This window comes from Carcharodon carcharias, chromosome 14 (assembly GCF_017639515.1).
Source record: "Carcharodon carcharias isolate sCarCar2 chromosome 14, sCarCar2.pri, whole genome shotgun sequence".
Taxonomy (NCBI): domain Eukaryota; kingdom Metazoa; phylum Chordata; class Chondrichthyes; order Lamniformes; family Lamnidae; genus Carcharodon; species Carcharodon carcharias.
This window is the reverse complement of record NC_054480.1, coordinates 147,996,786-148,012,609: the sequence shown is the minus strand read 5'-3', so window position 1 is coordinate 148,012,609 and position 15,824 is coordinate 147,996,786. Positions and strand designations below refer to the sequence as shown.

Sequence of the window (15,824 nt, the reverse complement as noted above, 5' to 3'; positions counted from 1 at the left end):
TTGCCTTTGTGGCCCCGCAATGCTCACTGCACAAAAGCTACAGCAGGCGAGTGGGCGGGACAACGGCCCGGGGCTATTTGCATGAGGCCCTTCAATTGGCTCCGAGATACACCCTAACCTGCTCAGGATGGCTTGTGACGTTTGCAGTTGACACGCCGCCTGGCCAATCGCAGCGAGGAAAGGCCGCCCCGAATTTCCATGTCTAAATATTCAACGCCGCCGCATCCAATGAGCGAGAGGTGGGCGGGGATTTCCGGTAGCAGGGCTGGTTGTGAGGAGCCTGCCTTTACACAAGAGGAGAGAGAAATCGCCGAGGGGGCCGGAGATTGTAATTGGGTTTTTATTGAAAGAAAGAAAAGGAAAAAAAAAAAAATCCGCAATTTCGGTTTAACGGCGACAAATTGATAATTTTTTTTAAAAAAAAGGTATTTTAAATAACGTCTATTTTCATAAAGTCTTTAACTGTTTTAACTGTCAGGGAGGGTGATTATAATCCGCCGGTTTGGATCTAAAATGAGCGGAGGAAACCTGCAATTTAGGAAATCTCCGATTTATTTTGTATTTTATTTTATATAAAGTTCACGTTTAAAAATTGCGGCTCATCAGCGGCTTTGGGGACGGTGCTGAGGAAAAAACAATTAACGGCCCAGCCAGTGACCGTGAGGGTGGGGGGGGGGGGGGCGGTGGTGGTGGGAGGAGGTTGTCTCTCCGAGTGCGCATGCGTGCAGGAGAGCGCGAGCGAGCTTGAGGAGCAATCCGAGCGCAATAGCAGAGTACAACAACAACTAGAGGAACAATCAGTGCAATAGCAGAGTACAACAACAACTTGAGGAACAATCAGTGCAATAGCAGAGTACAACAACAACTTGAGGAACAATCAGTGCAATAGCAGAGTACAACAACAACTTGAGGAACAATCAGAGTGCAATAGCAGAGTACAACAACAACTTGAACAATCAGTGCAATAGCAGAGTACAACAACAACTTGAGGAACAATCAGAGTGCAATAGCAGAGTACAACAACAACTTGAACAATCAGTGCAATAGCAGAGTACAACAACAACTTGAGGAACAATCAGAGTGCAATAGAGTACAACAACAACTTGAACAATCAGTGCAATAGCAGAGTACAACAACAACTTGAACAATCAGTGCAATAGCAGAGTACAACAACAACTTGAGGAACAATCAGAGTGCAATAGCAGAGTACAACAACAACTTGAACAATCAGTGCAATAGCAGAGTACAACAACAACTTGAACAATCAGTGCAATAGCAGAGTACAACAACAACTTGAGGAACAATCAGTGCAATAGCAGAGTACAACAACAACTTGAACAATCAGTGCAATAGCAGAGTACAACAACAACTTGAACAATCAGTGCAATAGCAGAGTACAACAACAACTTGAGGAACAATCAGTGCAATAGCAGAGTACAACAACAACTTGAGGAACAATCAGAGTGCAATAGCAGAGTACAACAACAACTTGAACAATCAGTGCAATAGCAGAGTACAACAACAACTTGAGGAACAATCAGAGTGCAATAGAGTACAACAACAACTTGAACAATCAGTGCAATAGCAGAGTACAACAACAACCAGAGGAACAATCAGTGCAATAGCAGAGTACAACAACAACTAGAGGAACAATCAGTGCAATAGCAGAGTACAACAACAACTAGAGGAACAATCAGTGCAATTGCAGAGTACAACAACAACTTCCATTTCTGTAGTGCCTTTAACATAGTTTTTAAAAAAAAATACTCCCACGGAGGCTCACGGAAGTGAGCCACGTAAGAATAAATTAGGACATGGAACCCTAAGCTTGTTCAAACAGTTAGTGTTCTAAAAGAGGAAAACAAATTAGAGGTGGAGAGGTTCAGGAAGCAAATTCCAGAGCTTAGGGCCTCGGCAGGTGATGGTTGTTGAAGTGATTAAAATTGGAGCGCTGAAGTGGCCAGAATTGGCGGAGTCTGGCGATCTTGGAGACCTATATGGTTGGAGAAAGTCATGGAGATGGGGAAAGATGGAGCCATCGACGAATTTGAAAAAGAGGATGAGAATTTTAAAATTGAGGTTTTGCTGGATTGGGAGCCATTAAGGTCATTGAGCATGAAGATGATGAGGGGAATGGGCCTTGATGCAGGTTAGGGTATGGGCAATAGAGTTTTAAATGAGGTTTATGGAAAACAGAAATGGGAGGCTGGCTAGGAGATCATTGGAATAGTCAGTTTTAGAGGTAACACCGGCATAGACGAGAGCAGTGCCTTTTACACCATGGAACTGCCTGTTTTTGCCAGTTGTGGTTGTGGAGAGAGGACTGTTGTAGGAGGACATTTATTGCGGCTAAAACATTAATCTGGAGGGGCTTTTGCAACCTTAAGGTTTTCTTGTAATAAAAATATCAGTTTCATTGGTAACTTCCAAATAGGAATTGGAGAAATACTCAAAAGAGGAAATATTGCTGGACTATGGGGAAAATGTTGGACTAATTGAATAGCTCCATCAAAGAACTGGCACACACTCAGTGAGTCAAACAAATTCTTCTGTGCTATATCATTTTATCATGATTCAGAATTTTGATTTTATTTGGAATTGCTTATGTATTGGAAATTATTTTAAAGCAGTTTTACATTTGAAGATTTAACAGTGAATGATTCTTTTAACAATTAAACTGATTTAGAACCTTAGACTGGATTTTATGCCCACCCTCTTGGCAAGTTGGTAGAGTGGCATGTAATCAGGCGGGAAGGTGGTAGGTGGGGACACTGCCTCCGCATTTAAGGCTGTGACGGGAACATACATTGGTTGGCCTTCCTGCCCTGTTTCCAATTAAGGCCTTAAGTGGGCAATTAATGCTCATTTAAGGGCCTCATTCTGCCAATGCTGGGATTAACCCAGTGACAGATGCGGGGCTCATCATACGAGGGGACATGACCAGCAAATCTGTGTGGGGTTGCTTGCAGGCTCCGAGGCAGGGGATTTTGTTCAAAGGCACTCAGTGGCATCAGAAAGGGACTGCCTGCTGATCACCACACACTGTCCTTGCTGCTGACCCCCTACCCCCTTTCCCACACCTCCCCTATGACCCACCACAGTCCTCAAACTGTGACCGACCCACCCTCCCATCACTTGCCTGTGGCCTGGAGGTCCAACGACGATACTAGACCTCAGGTGAGTATCACCCTGGCAGCAACCATGCCTCCCTGGTGATGTTGCCATTGGAGCTGCTCTTTGCAAGCAGGACATCCACTCCAGGATCCTTGATCCTGGGGCAGGCCAGCGTTATCCGGTGAAGTGACTGGGTGGCACTTAATATGGCAGGACTTCCCTAAAAGAGGCGTTACGGGGCTCATGCTGCTCTCCAGTTAGCAGACGAGACCGCCCTCCACTGCCTTTATTGTGCAAAGCTGACCAATTTGGTGAAAACTAAATTTCTGCCTGTTCAGTGTTTGTGTTTATTTGCACTAAGTTTTTAATATTTATTATTGTAGACCATATTATTTATAGCACAGTGTAATTTAATTTGAGTGGAGCTTCAAGTCCTGCTGTGTATCCTGTTTAGTCTGCTTGTAATTTTTAGATCAATTACTCTAAGCACAAAATATTGACCAGACAACAGTTGGCAGGCTTTACCTCTGGGCCAGGGAGTTCTTTCCTTTGGGCAGATTGGTCACCTAAACATTTAGCTTGCACATAGTGACACCAAAAAGCCACTTATTACACCAGTAAATAAAGCTACTTGAATGCCAGGGGCAACTGCAGCTCTGTAATATTATCCCTAAACTAAAATAAGGACTTCATTTAATTTTAACACTTGAACTCTTAACTGACCATCCATGTCATCCATCTTGCTCTTTTCTCCAATTTTTTCTCAATGTTAACAGCATGAACTGTGTTGAAGGTTGAAATTCAAATATTTTACACAGAAAGATAGAAGCATAATAAGGTAAAAGTCAAGGAGAGAAAGCAATTAGTCTTAAACTGTCCACCAGTCTGATTTTGGCAGCAAGCAACCTAGTTTATTTAATTTCTGAAGTAATTTTAAAATTAGCAAAGATCTTTTTATAGTTAGTAGTTTCAAATCAGGAAATATAGCAGCATGATTCTAGATCATAATTTCTTTTCATTTAAATTTCAAAGCAAATGGCACAATGTCAAAAATAACCAAGTTAGTCGTGATTCTTATGCACTGTTCATTTTACAAAATTATTATTCATGACTTCCAGTAGTCAGATTTCATTATGATGGTTTGAGTTACCTTTTCTTTTCACCCAGTACTATTTTTTTCCTGTCATCTATGCCTGCAGGAAGACTGCCCTGTGATATGGAGCTGATCCAGTCTCTATAAGCCACTCCCATTTGCTCTTTGCTTCTGGTCACTAAATCTTTAACAACCTTTTATGTGGTAAGTGCTATTGGTCACTAGCCTCAGCTTTTTTACGCACTTTGGATCACCATGTTCATAAAATTAACGTAAAAGATGTCATGTTGACAACAATTTTCACATTAGTAAGAATATTAAAATGGAATTTAAGAGGGGAAAAATGGCATATGTCCAATTACTTATTTCTTATTACTGATTGTAAGAACACTAATATGTAGGCTTGTTTTAATATGTAATTTTTAAAAATTGTCATAGGTTCACCTATTATGATGTCGCAAAATAATAAAGAATCTGTAGTTATGGCCGGGTAAGTAGATTATTTACTTAACCACCCAATTTCACTTCCCTGCTGTGTCAGCTGACATTATTAACTGTTCTCTCTCCTCAGGTACTCCTTCAAATCTGCCATCATTACCCCTCTCAAAAAAACCTCTTGATCCTTCAGTCCTTGCAAACTACTCCATCTCCCACCTTCTTTTCCTTTCAACTCACTGAAATGTGTTATTGCCTTCCAAATCATGCCCACCTTTCTCAGAAGTCCGAATGCCTCCAGTCAGCTTTCTGCCATAGTACTAAAACAGTTCTTACCAAAGCCACAGATGACATCTAGTTGGCTATGACAGAGATAAACATTCCTTCCTTGTCCATCTTGAGCGGCTGCAGTCTTTAACATGGCTGACCATGAAATTCTGCTCCAACATCTCTCCATGATTGTCAGGCTGGGTGGCACCTCATATGCTTGATTGCATTTTATCCATCTAGTCACAGCCCCAGAATTATCTGCAATGACTCCTCTAAGCACGCCTGTCCTTTCCTTCCAGGGTCCTCCAAGGATCTTCCTATGCTCCCCTCCTATTTGTCATCTGCATGCTGCCCCTCTGTGGCATCATCTGAAAACAGTGCAAGTTTCCAGCTGTAACTCGCCTTCATTTCCCTTGACCCCACCACTGTCTTTAAACTGTCAGATTGCTTGCCTGACATCCAGCACTGGGTGAGCAGAAATTTTCTCCAACTAAACATTGAGCAGACACAAGCCATGGTATTCAGCGCCCATCACAAACTCTCTTCCCTTGTGACTGACTCCATCCCTCTCCCTGGTAAATGTCTGAGGTTGAACCAAACTGTTCACAACTTTTGTGTCATATTTGACTTGAAGATAAGCATCCTACCACACATCCTCACCATCTCTAAAATCACCTATTTCCACCTCAGTAACATTGCCTGCCTCAGTACTTGCCTCAGCTCGTTTGGTTTTGGAATGCTAATCTGTGCTTTTGTTACATTTAGACTTGACCCTTCCACTGTACTGCTGGCTTATTTCCCTAATTCTAATTTCCACAAACTTGAAGTTATTCAAAATTCTGTTCCCTATGGCCTAACTCTCATCAAACCCCAGTTACCCATCTCTTAACCTACATTGGCCTTTGGCTAAGCTACACATCAATTTTAAAATTCTCATCTTTGTTTTCAAATCCTTCCATGGCCTCGCTCCTGCCTATCTCTGATCTCCCCCAGCTTTACCACTTCCATGGATCCCTGTGCTGAGCCTGTTCTGACCTCTTAAGCATTCCTGATTTTAATCTCCACCATTGGTGGATGTGCCTTCAGCTGCCAAGGCCCTAAACTCTGGAATTCTCTTTCTGAATCTCCCTCTCTTTCCAAAACTACTACTTTGACCATTTTTGGTAATCTGCCTTGTCATTTCCTTGTGTCTTAGAGTCAGAATTTGTTTGACAATGCTTGGGACCTTTTATTATGTTAATTATGTTATGAAATATATAAATCCAAATCTTATTCTTTGAATTTTTTAGGAAAAGTGATATAAAGTATTTTTGAAAATACTTAAATTAGCAATTTTTAAAAAACTTCAATGTTCTTTTTCTCAACGACATGAGCTGCATTTATGTTGCCTTTAATATAGAGAAACATCCCAAAAACTTCAAAATGCATAATTACAAAATGCCTGCTGATCAAAAGAGGAGATACTGGGAGAGGTGAATGAAAGCTTTATTGAAGACGTTCGTTTTAAGGAGAATGTTAAAGGAAGAGAGGGAAGTGGATTAATGGAGGGATTGAGTAAAATAGTTCCGTAGGTGACTGAAGGCAAGGCTACTAATGGTGAAATGGAAGGAATTAGGGCTGCATAAAAGGCCAGAGTTAGAGGGATGGCAAGTTCAGGGTGAATGAAAGCTTTATTAAAGAGGTGGGTTTTAAAGAAGCTGCTATTCTGATTCATTATTGCAATTTGTAAAGTTATTTTTTTCTAAAAAAAAAGCTATTTTCTTTATTTACTCCTTCGTGTATTGTGTTTGGTAGAGTGGGGAGTACTTTCTCAGAGGATGACCAACTGGGAAGGACTAAACTTTGCAGACAATTCAAAGTTTTTGCATGTGCCCTTATTTGAATGGAAAATAAATTCTTATACTGACCTGAATACTTTATGCATCTAACCCTTAATCAAATTCTAGTTTTCTAAATCATGCTTTCACAAACTAATCACCACCAGAATTTGTGCAGAACAAGCGTAATTAGATTTCTGAAAATTAGCATTTAGATTGCATGATGATGTGATAACTCCTGTCTGTTCCATATACATGCATAGATGGAACTATGGTTTAAAACGAAATGTACATTTATCATATTTATATACAGGAGCCTTGTTTCTAAGGCTTTTAATCACAATGGAGTGTTGCAGACTGTTATTAAACAAGAAGCCATTGAGAACTCCAAAAGTCAATCACCTCACAAGCAATCTGACAAAAATACAGCTGGGGGTGCAAATAATGGTGAGGAAGAGGTAAGAAAATGATTTATGTTGTGTTTGAATTTTAAAGCCTTTAATTCACTCTGTCGAAATTTTGTCTGCATAAAATGTATATGACACATTTATATTACGATGTAGTGTCCTTGTGTTTTCCATTTGACACTAGTATACACAAGAACGAGAGACCAGTGTACCATCAATCTGCAAGTTTAACTAATTGAAACCATAATCCTATCTAATGCAATTTCTGTTCAATGACTGAACAAAGCTCAAATTTACAGGCCATAGCCACTGTGGCTGTTCAGTGCCCATTTGGCACCTGTCCAACTATATGCCCTTTTGTAAAAAAAAAATTATCAAAAGAAACCACAAATGTACTCAACACACTTTACAGTCACTGAAGTAACCTTTCCTTTTTTTTCCCCCTTCTCCTTCCTCCCTCAGTCTGATACACCCTACACACTGAAATAGAATCCCACCCCCACACTGAGCATTGTGATGCAGGGAGCCAGATGATGATGATTTTGGGAGAGGGAAGGAAAATAAGGGAAGAGAGAAACCAAAAACAAGAAAAGTTCTCTAACCATGCTGAATGGGAGTCTACAACATACCTTCTTGTCATCTGGTCCCTCCTATGGATCATTTTGTGCCTTCACTTTCTTGCTGAGTACATCATTTTTAAAAGCTTTTATCTGTAAGGAGCACATTGGAGATCTACTAATTACTAAAGATTGTAATAGCCTTAGCAGCCAGCTGCAATGCAAAATATATTTTGCAGTTTTAGATTAATTGGTGAGTAATTTCAGTTTTATTAAGAGGTGTGACTAGGCAAAGTGAAAGATTAATGTGCAGAGTTTGAAGATATACAATTCTAATTTGTTGAACTCAATCTGCTCAGGCTTAATAGAGGATTCTTGGTACTATTAATGGTATCACCATCTGTTGTTCATCGGTGTTGGAGGATGTCAATTATTGTTGGATAAATCTATTTAGGTGACAGTTATTGTTAATTTTAATAATTGTTGTGAATTTTAAAATTGCCAAAGGCCAAAAAAAATCTCAAAATGGGATTCGGGCCAATTGAAGTTTACATAGTGTCTCCACACACTTTGTCCCCAAATTTTCTAGTTCAGTACAGGTGGCCTTCATTGCTTAATATCTGCGACAAAACCTTTTAACCTGTAATCTTAAGGTAGAACTTCAATCCATCAATGTGACAAGTTAATTAGATGCATGCCCATAATTGTGCCAGTATTATTAATAACTATAGGCTTGGGTTTTAATTCTTGAAATCAAATTTATGTAAATTAACCTGTTTGTTTGTACCATATATTTCAAAAATTGTTTGCGTTACTAGTATTAGCAGAGGGTAGTGCATGAAGGCAAGTCTCGATAAGCCTTTTCTCCTCTTATGTTCTGACTGGAGGTACAGCACAGTGATTCTGGATTGAATTCTTATTCGCTATTGTTGTCGATTTTTATTTTAACTGTACACCTGCTTGCTTGTCTTTGATTTACAGCAACGTGTAGTGAAAAAGCGAGGCTGGCCAAAAGGAAAGAAAAGGAAGAAAGTTTTACCCAATGGTCCCAAAGCACCTGTGACTGGGTATGTCCGATTTCTTAATGAGCGTCGAGAGCAAATTCGTATGCAACACCCAGATCTGCCTTTCCCAGAAATCACACGCATGCTTGGAAATGAATGGAGCAAACTTCCTGCTTTAGAAAAACAGGTGTGTGTTTTTATTTATGTATTTTCCATTAGTGTAGATAGAAAAATACTTGCTTGTAACTCTGCTGTTCTTCAACTGTTGGGGATGGGGCAAGGGAAGGTTCAAAAGTTAAGTTTCTGAAGTATTGAGCAATAGTGACTTGATATAATTCGTTGATAGGTCAGAAATGGGGATATTCTCTGATGATTATCCATTGTTAATTTCCATTTGCAACTCCTTAGGTAATGAAGTAGTCTGTGCCACATGCAGCAAGACTCTGGCAACATTCAGGCTTGGATTGCTAAGTGGTAAGTAACGTTTGCGTCACACAAGTGCCAGGCAATGGCCATCTCTAACAAGTGAGGCTAACCACCTCCCTTTGACTCTCAATGGCATTACTATCAACGAATCCCTCCCTGTCCCCTAACATCAACACCATGAGTGTTGTCATTGACCAGAAACTTAACTGGACCAGCTACACTGACTACAAAAGCAAGTCAGAGGCTGGGAATTCTGTGGCGACTGACTCACCTGACTCTCCAAAGCCTGTCCACCATCTACAAGGCAAGAGTGTGATGGAATATTCCCCACTTGCTTGGATGAGTGCAGTTCCAATAACACTCAAAATGCTTGATACCAGTCAGGACAAATCAACCACTTAATTGGCACCCTATCCGCCACTGGTGTACCGTGGCTGGAGTGTGCACTATCTGTGATGCAGTGCAGCAGCCTGCCCAGGTTTCTTTAACAGCACCTCCCAAACCTGTGACCTATACCATCTAGAAAGGCAGGGACAGCAGAACACCACCTCTTGCAAGTCACACACCATCCTAATCCCTTCCAGGATTTTGACTCTGCAACAATTTTTTTTTAATCATTCAAGAGTTGTGGGCTTTGCTGGCTGGGCCAGCATTTATTGCTCATCTCTAATTTCCCTAGACAAGGTGGTGGTGAGCTGCCTTCTTGCCTTGCTGCAGTCCATGTGGCGTGGGTACACCCACAGTGCTGTTAGGGAGGGAGGTCCAGAATTTTGACCCAGTGACAGTGAAGGAACAGCGATATATTTCCAAGTCAGGATGGTGATTGGCTTGGAGGGGAACTTCCAGGCGGTGGTGTTCCATAAATTTGCAGCCCTTGTCCTTTTACATGGTAGTGGCCGGAGGTTTGGAACGTGATGCCTAAGGAGCCTTTATAAGTTTCTGCAGTGCATCTTGTAGATGGTACACACTGTTGCCACTGTGTGTCAGTTGTAGAGGATGTGAATGTTTGTGGATGGGGTGCCAATCAAGCGGGCTGCTTTTCCTGGATGATGTTGAGCTTCTTGAGTGTTGTTTGAGCTGCGCTCATCCGGGCAAGTGGAGAGTATTCCATCACGCTCCTGATGTGCCTTGTAGATGGTGTTCAGGCCTTTGGGAGTCAGGTGGTGAGTTACTTGCCGCAGGATTCCTACACTCTGACCTCTTGTAGCCACAGTATTTATATTGCTAGTCCAGTTGTTTCTGGTCAATGGTAACCCACAGGATGTTGATGGTGGGGGATTCAACAATAGTAATGCCATTGAATGTCATGGGGCGATGGTTAGATTCTCTCTTGTTGGAGATGGTCATTGCCTGGCACTGTGTGGCACGACTGTTACTTGCCATTTGGCAGCCCAAGCCTGGATATTGTCCACGTCTTGCTGCATTTGGACATGGACTGCTTCAGTATCTGAGGAGCTGTGAATAATGCTGAACATTTGTGCAGTCAGCAGCGAACATCCCCACTTCTGACCTGATGATGGAGGGCAGGTCATTGATGATGAAGATGAAGATGGTTGGGCCTAGGACACTACCCTGAGGAACTCCTGCAGCGATGGCCTGGAACAGAGACCTCTAAAATCTACAACAATCTTCCTTTGTGCAATGTATGACTTCAACCAGCAGACAGTTTTCCCCTGATTCTCATTGATTCCAGTTTCGCTAGAGCTCCTTAATGGCCACACTCAGTCAACTGCAGCCTTGATGTCAAGGGCAGTCACTCTTCACCTCACCTTGGGAGTTCAGCTCTTTTGTCCATGTTTAAACCAAGGTTGTAATGAGGTCAGGAGCAGAGTGACCCTGGCGGAATCCAAACTGAGCACCAGTGAGCAAGTTATTGCTACACAAATGCCACTTGATAGCACTGTTGATGATCCCTTCCATCACTTTACTGATGATGGAGAGTAGACTGATGAGGTGGTAATTGGTCAGGTTGAATTTGTCCTGCTTTTCGTGTACAGGACATACCTGAGCAATTTTCCACGTTGTTGAGTAGATATCAGTGTTGTAGCTGCACTGGAACAGTTTGGGTAGGGATGCGTCAAGTTCTGGAGCACAAGTCTTCAATACTTGTTGCCGGAATATTGTCAGAGCCCATAGCCTTTTCAGTGTCCAGTGCCTTCAGCTGTTTCTTTATATCACATGGATTGAATCAAATTGGCAGAAGACTTGGCATCTGTGATGCGGGGGACCTCTGGAGGAGACAGAGATGGATCATCCACTGAGCATTTCTGGCTGAAGATTGTAGCATGTGCTTCAGCCTTATCTTTTGCACTGACATGCTCGGCTCCCCCATCATTATGCCGTTTGGCACGCAGTAGTCCTGTGTTGTAGCTTCACCAGGTTGACATCTCATTGTTAGGCATGCCTGGTGCTGCTTCTGGCATGCCCTTCTGCACTCTTCATTAAACCAGGGTTGATCCCCGGCTTGGTGGCAATGGTAGAGTGTGGGATATGCTGGGCCATGAGGTTACAAATTACGGTTGAGTGCAGTTCTGCTGCTGATGGCCCACAGTGCCTCATGGATGCCCAGTCTTGAGTTGCTAGATCTGTTCGAAATGTACCCCATTTAGCACGGTGGTAGTGCCACACAACACGGTGGAGGGTATCCTTAATGTGAAGACAGAACTTCGTCTCCACAATGACTGTGTGGTGGTCACTCCTACTGATACTGTCTTACTGATTCTCTCAACAGCTGCTGCAGACCCAGTCCAGCAGTTGTGTCCTTTAGGACTTGACCAGTTCGATCAATAGTGGAGCTACTGAGCCACTCCTGGTGAATGGGCATTAAGGTCCCCCACCCAGAGTAATTTCTGTGCCCTTGCCATCCTCAGCGCTTCCTCCAAGAGTTGGTACAGATTCATCAGTTTGGGGGAGGGTGGGAACATGGTAATCAGCAGGAAGTTTCCTTGCCCATGTTTGACCAGATGCCATGCGACATCATGGGGTTTGGAGTTGATATTGAGGACTCCTAGGGCAACTCCCTCCTGACTGTATACCACAGTGCTGCCACCTCTGCTGGGCCTGTCCTGCCATTGGGACAGGATATACCCAGGGATGGTGGTGTCTGGGACTTTGTAAGGTATGATTCTGTGAGTGATGATGTCAGGCTGTTGCTCGTGAGATAGCTCTCCCAATGTCAGCACCAACCCCCAGATGTTAGTAAGAAGGATTTTGCAAGGTCGACAGGCCTGAGTTTGCTGTTGTTGTTGTTTCCAGTGCCTAGGTCAATGCCGGGTGGTCCATCTGGTTTCATTCCTTTGAGACTTTTTAGTGGTTTGATACAGCTGGGTAGCTTGTTTGGTCATTTCAGAGGGCATTTAAGAGTCAACCACGTTGCTCTGGGTATGGAGTCACATGTAGGCCAGACCAGGTAAGGATGGCAGATTTCCTTCCCTAAAGGACATTACAATGAAGGAACTTCCTTCCTGGTGGCACTACAGGAACACCTACACCACACTGACTATAGGTCTTCAAGAAGGTGGCTCACCTTCATTTTCTCAAGCAAATTAAGGATGTCCATTAAATACTGGCCTTGTTGGTAATGCTTGCATCCCAGTAATGAATTTTTAAGAAACTGTGGTAGAAATGATTACAGCCACAGGGAATTGTGAATTGTGCAAGATTTCATAGTGTTTAAAATGAAATAGGAATTTTTTATTGATAATTGCTGGATTTTGAATCTAAAACAAATATACTTAATTTTTTAAATCCACTTTCAACAGACCAACCAGGCCATGACTTCTACAAAATTTACCTGCACAAACCCTTACCCACAATATCCAAGCTCTGAGGTATTCTATTTCCTTCAAACCCCTTTTCCCAAGACACTCTGCTTTTTTATTATGTTCCCCACTGCTCATCCTTCCAGAAGGTGGTACCTAATGCTGTTTTTTATTCAGGGATCGGCCATCACTATGAGCAGAGTTTCTGATTTATGTGTAAAGCTTTCACTTACAGCACAGAGTGATCCTGGAATGACCACTCTGCAGAGCAGGGCCAACAGTAAACAGTTCATCAGTGATTTCCAGTCTTGATCCCTAAGAGCAGTAAACCATCTCTTGCACTGCACATTCCCACTTTAGTAGCTGATTTTCTGTCCTAGGTAATTAGTGTATGTATGTACATATCCCATGTCGCTAAGAAAAATAAAAGTGCTATGTATAAACATACTTAAATCATTTATAATGGAAATTGATGAGTGTTTTTCATTTACTATAATTCTTGCATGGAGCGTTTGAGAATATATTTCATCCATGTAGACTAGTGGCAGGAAATGTTTCAATTGTTTTCTTAAAAGTACTGTTAATCAAGAAACAACTGTTCTCACTACCAAGTACCAGGCACGCATCACAAAAGTGTCTTGGGAAAAGGGGTTTGAAGGAAACTAAGTATCTCTGTGAACTTGGATATTGTGGGTACCTGATTGTTCAAATAAATTTTGAAGAAGTCGTGGGCTGGTTGATCTATTGAAAATGGATGAAAACAATGTGACTTAATTTTTAAAAATTTATTTAGATTCAAAATGTAGCAATTGTGAAAGTGTTTAAAAAGAAATGGGAATTATGACATTTTGCACAATTGATTATTGCTGGGAAAAAAAGATCTTTTTATCAGAGTTTTGCATCTTGCGCTCAGCAGGACAATTCACAAGAATACCAAATGTAAAGGGATCAACGATTTATACTGTGTGAGAAGAGAGTGCTGATTGGTTGGCAGGTGGACTCTGGTAGAGGTGTTGCCATGCAGAATGGACTGGTTGATGGTGACTGACAGCTGCCAAGCATTGTATGAAATTTAAAGCAGGCAGCTTGACTCTGGTCAAGACATTTCCTTGAGGAATGAACCAGCTAATGGCTGTCACTTATTTTGTTTAGCTGAAACCAGAAACAATGTGTCTACATGTTCTTTCTGTCTGCAAAGAACAGGGCCCTGTGTATTAATATATGTAGCCTATGGCCTTGTTTTTTCAGTCATTTTCTTCCACAATTTCAACTCTCACAAAAGAGTTTCAATCTTGTGAAAGCCTAGTGCTACATATTAAATTGAATAAGATTGGAATGAATGACATGCAGGCATAAGTTTAATACTCATTTTGTCACAGCCTGCTATCTGCCCCACAGTTGAAAATTCAGATTTGTTTTAATCTTATTATTTAGCGTTATTTGGATGAAGCAGAAAAGGACAAGCAACAGTACCTAAAGGAACTTAAAGAATTTCAGCAAACTGAGGCCTATAAACTGAGCACACAGAAAATCCAGGAGAAGAAACTAAAGAAAGGTAGGACCCTGGATTAGAGTACCGTGCCACCAGTCATCATTGCTGAATCATACCTAACATCTTTCTTGCTCCCCTCACTTTTTAATGCTCTTGCTGTACGAGAGTAAGTTTTATCAATATTTAAGATTATAATTTCTGCCATTTGTTTTAACGGATGCCTTCTTACAATATTCTGCTTCAACAGGACGAGCAGTGTAGACTTCCTGCTGTTGTCAGATTTTAACTGTGACACAAAATTTAGTTTTTGCACTGTCACATTATATGAAATCCTTTCACCTTGTCCTGGTCCACATTTATTTGTTGCAAATTTGGGAAAATATAGTACATGAGAATACTTTGAAATCTTGTAAAGGGAGAATATTCTCATTTTTCCATGCACTATTAACATATAATCTCTATTCTCCCTCCTCCGTTTTACAATTGGTGCTGAGGAGGAGCATTGTTTGTTTTACTTGCATAGTCAACCATATCAAACATGGAGAGGAGGTGGACAGGAAGCTCATTGCAACCACAGTCACCTGAGAATATAATTTGAGATTTGGCTATGGCAGCTGAGGGCAGTTGCCAGATTGAAGTATTGAAACTCAGTAGTTTGGGGAGAGATGGGCATTGAGCTGGGAGGTGATAATATATTAAAGGACCTTATAAGGGAAAAGGAGGTTGGAGCTGGCAGTTGTTCAAAAGAATGGATGGATTAAGGGTGAATTATCTTTTAAAAAGGGTGGGAGATGACCATGATTTTTGTAAGGGAATGATAGATAAATAGGGAACTATTTAGAAACTTACGGTGCCAGTAAGCATTGGCACTGGGTGGGGGTTAGGGGAGCAGGTAGTTGAGTCATCAAGCTGAATGGGAGCAGGAGGTAAAAGTTATGGAAGAGATGAGCTGGAAGAAGACTAGGAGGATCCAGGGTTATGGTGAAGGGAGACTATTGGAAGGTTGGAGCATGGAGCGGAAGCAAACATAGCAACAGAAGTAACTGCATGGAACACCTCTATTTTGGAGATGAAGAAATCCATGAACTCTTCACGTTTAGTGTTGAAGTGGGTGGAGTTTTGAGGAAAAGGAATTTTTGAGGTACTTAGTTATGGAGAACAGGAACTTTGCCCTGTATGATCATCCTGGAGTAGACTACAGGGAGTGAGGCACAATAAAACATTTCTGGATAGCTTTTAGATTAACTTCAGTATTAACTATTTTCTACAAAAGCTGAATGGACTATATTGCAAGTGCCATTGGTACACTGGTGAGGTGTTGGTGATAGGAAAATATCATACTAAAGATTATTTGTAACAATATTGGCTAAAAGAGTCTACAGTGACAGAAATAATGATTGGCTAGAAAAGGCCCTCATGCTAAGTTCAGGTCTGACAGTGGGACTGTT

At 41.6% G+C, this 15,824-nt stretch overlaps 1 protein-coding gene across 4 annotated transcripts in view; it reads left to right on the top strand.

Moving 5' to 3' along the window:
* The first annotated feature begins 253 nt into the window (after positions 1 to 253).
* hmg20b (high mobility group 20B) overlaps positions 254 to 15,824 on the top strand; it is a 28,019-nt gene continuing 12,448 nt past the window's right edge. Inside the window, exons 1-7 of one of the 4 annotated variants that reach the window (XM_041205222.1) lie at positions 255 to 425; positions 2,435 to 2,530; positions 4,314 to 4,411; positions 4,646 to 4,697; positions 7,043 to 7,187; positions 8,675 to 8,884; positions 14,319 to 14,439. In XM_041205222.1, the coding sequence (XP_041061156.1) occupies positions 4,657 to 4,697; positions 7,043 to 7,187; positions 8,675 to 8,884; positions 14,319 to 14,439 (517 nt within the window). In that variant the 5' untranslated portion in view covers positions 255 to 425; positions 2,435 to 2,530; positions 4,314 to 4,411; positions 4,646 to 4,656. Of the gene's footprint in view, positions 426 to 2,434; positions 2,531 to 4,313; positions 4,412 to 4,645; positions 4,698 to 6,311; positions 6,385 to 7,042; positions 7,188 to 8,674; positions 8,885 to 14,318; positions 14,440 to 15,824 lie in introns of those variants that run through there. The other 3 variants (XM_041205221.1, XM_041205223.1, XM_041205220.1) reach the window with 3 other exon arrangements.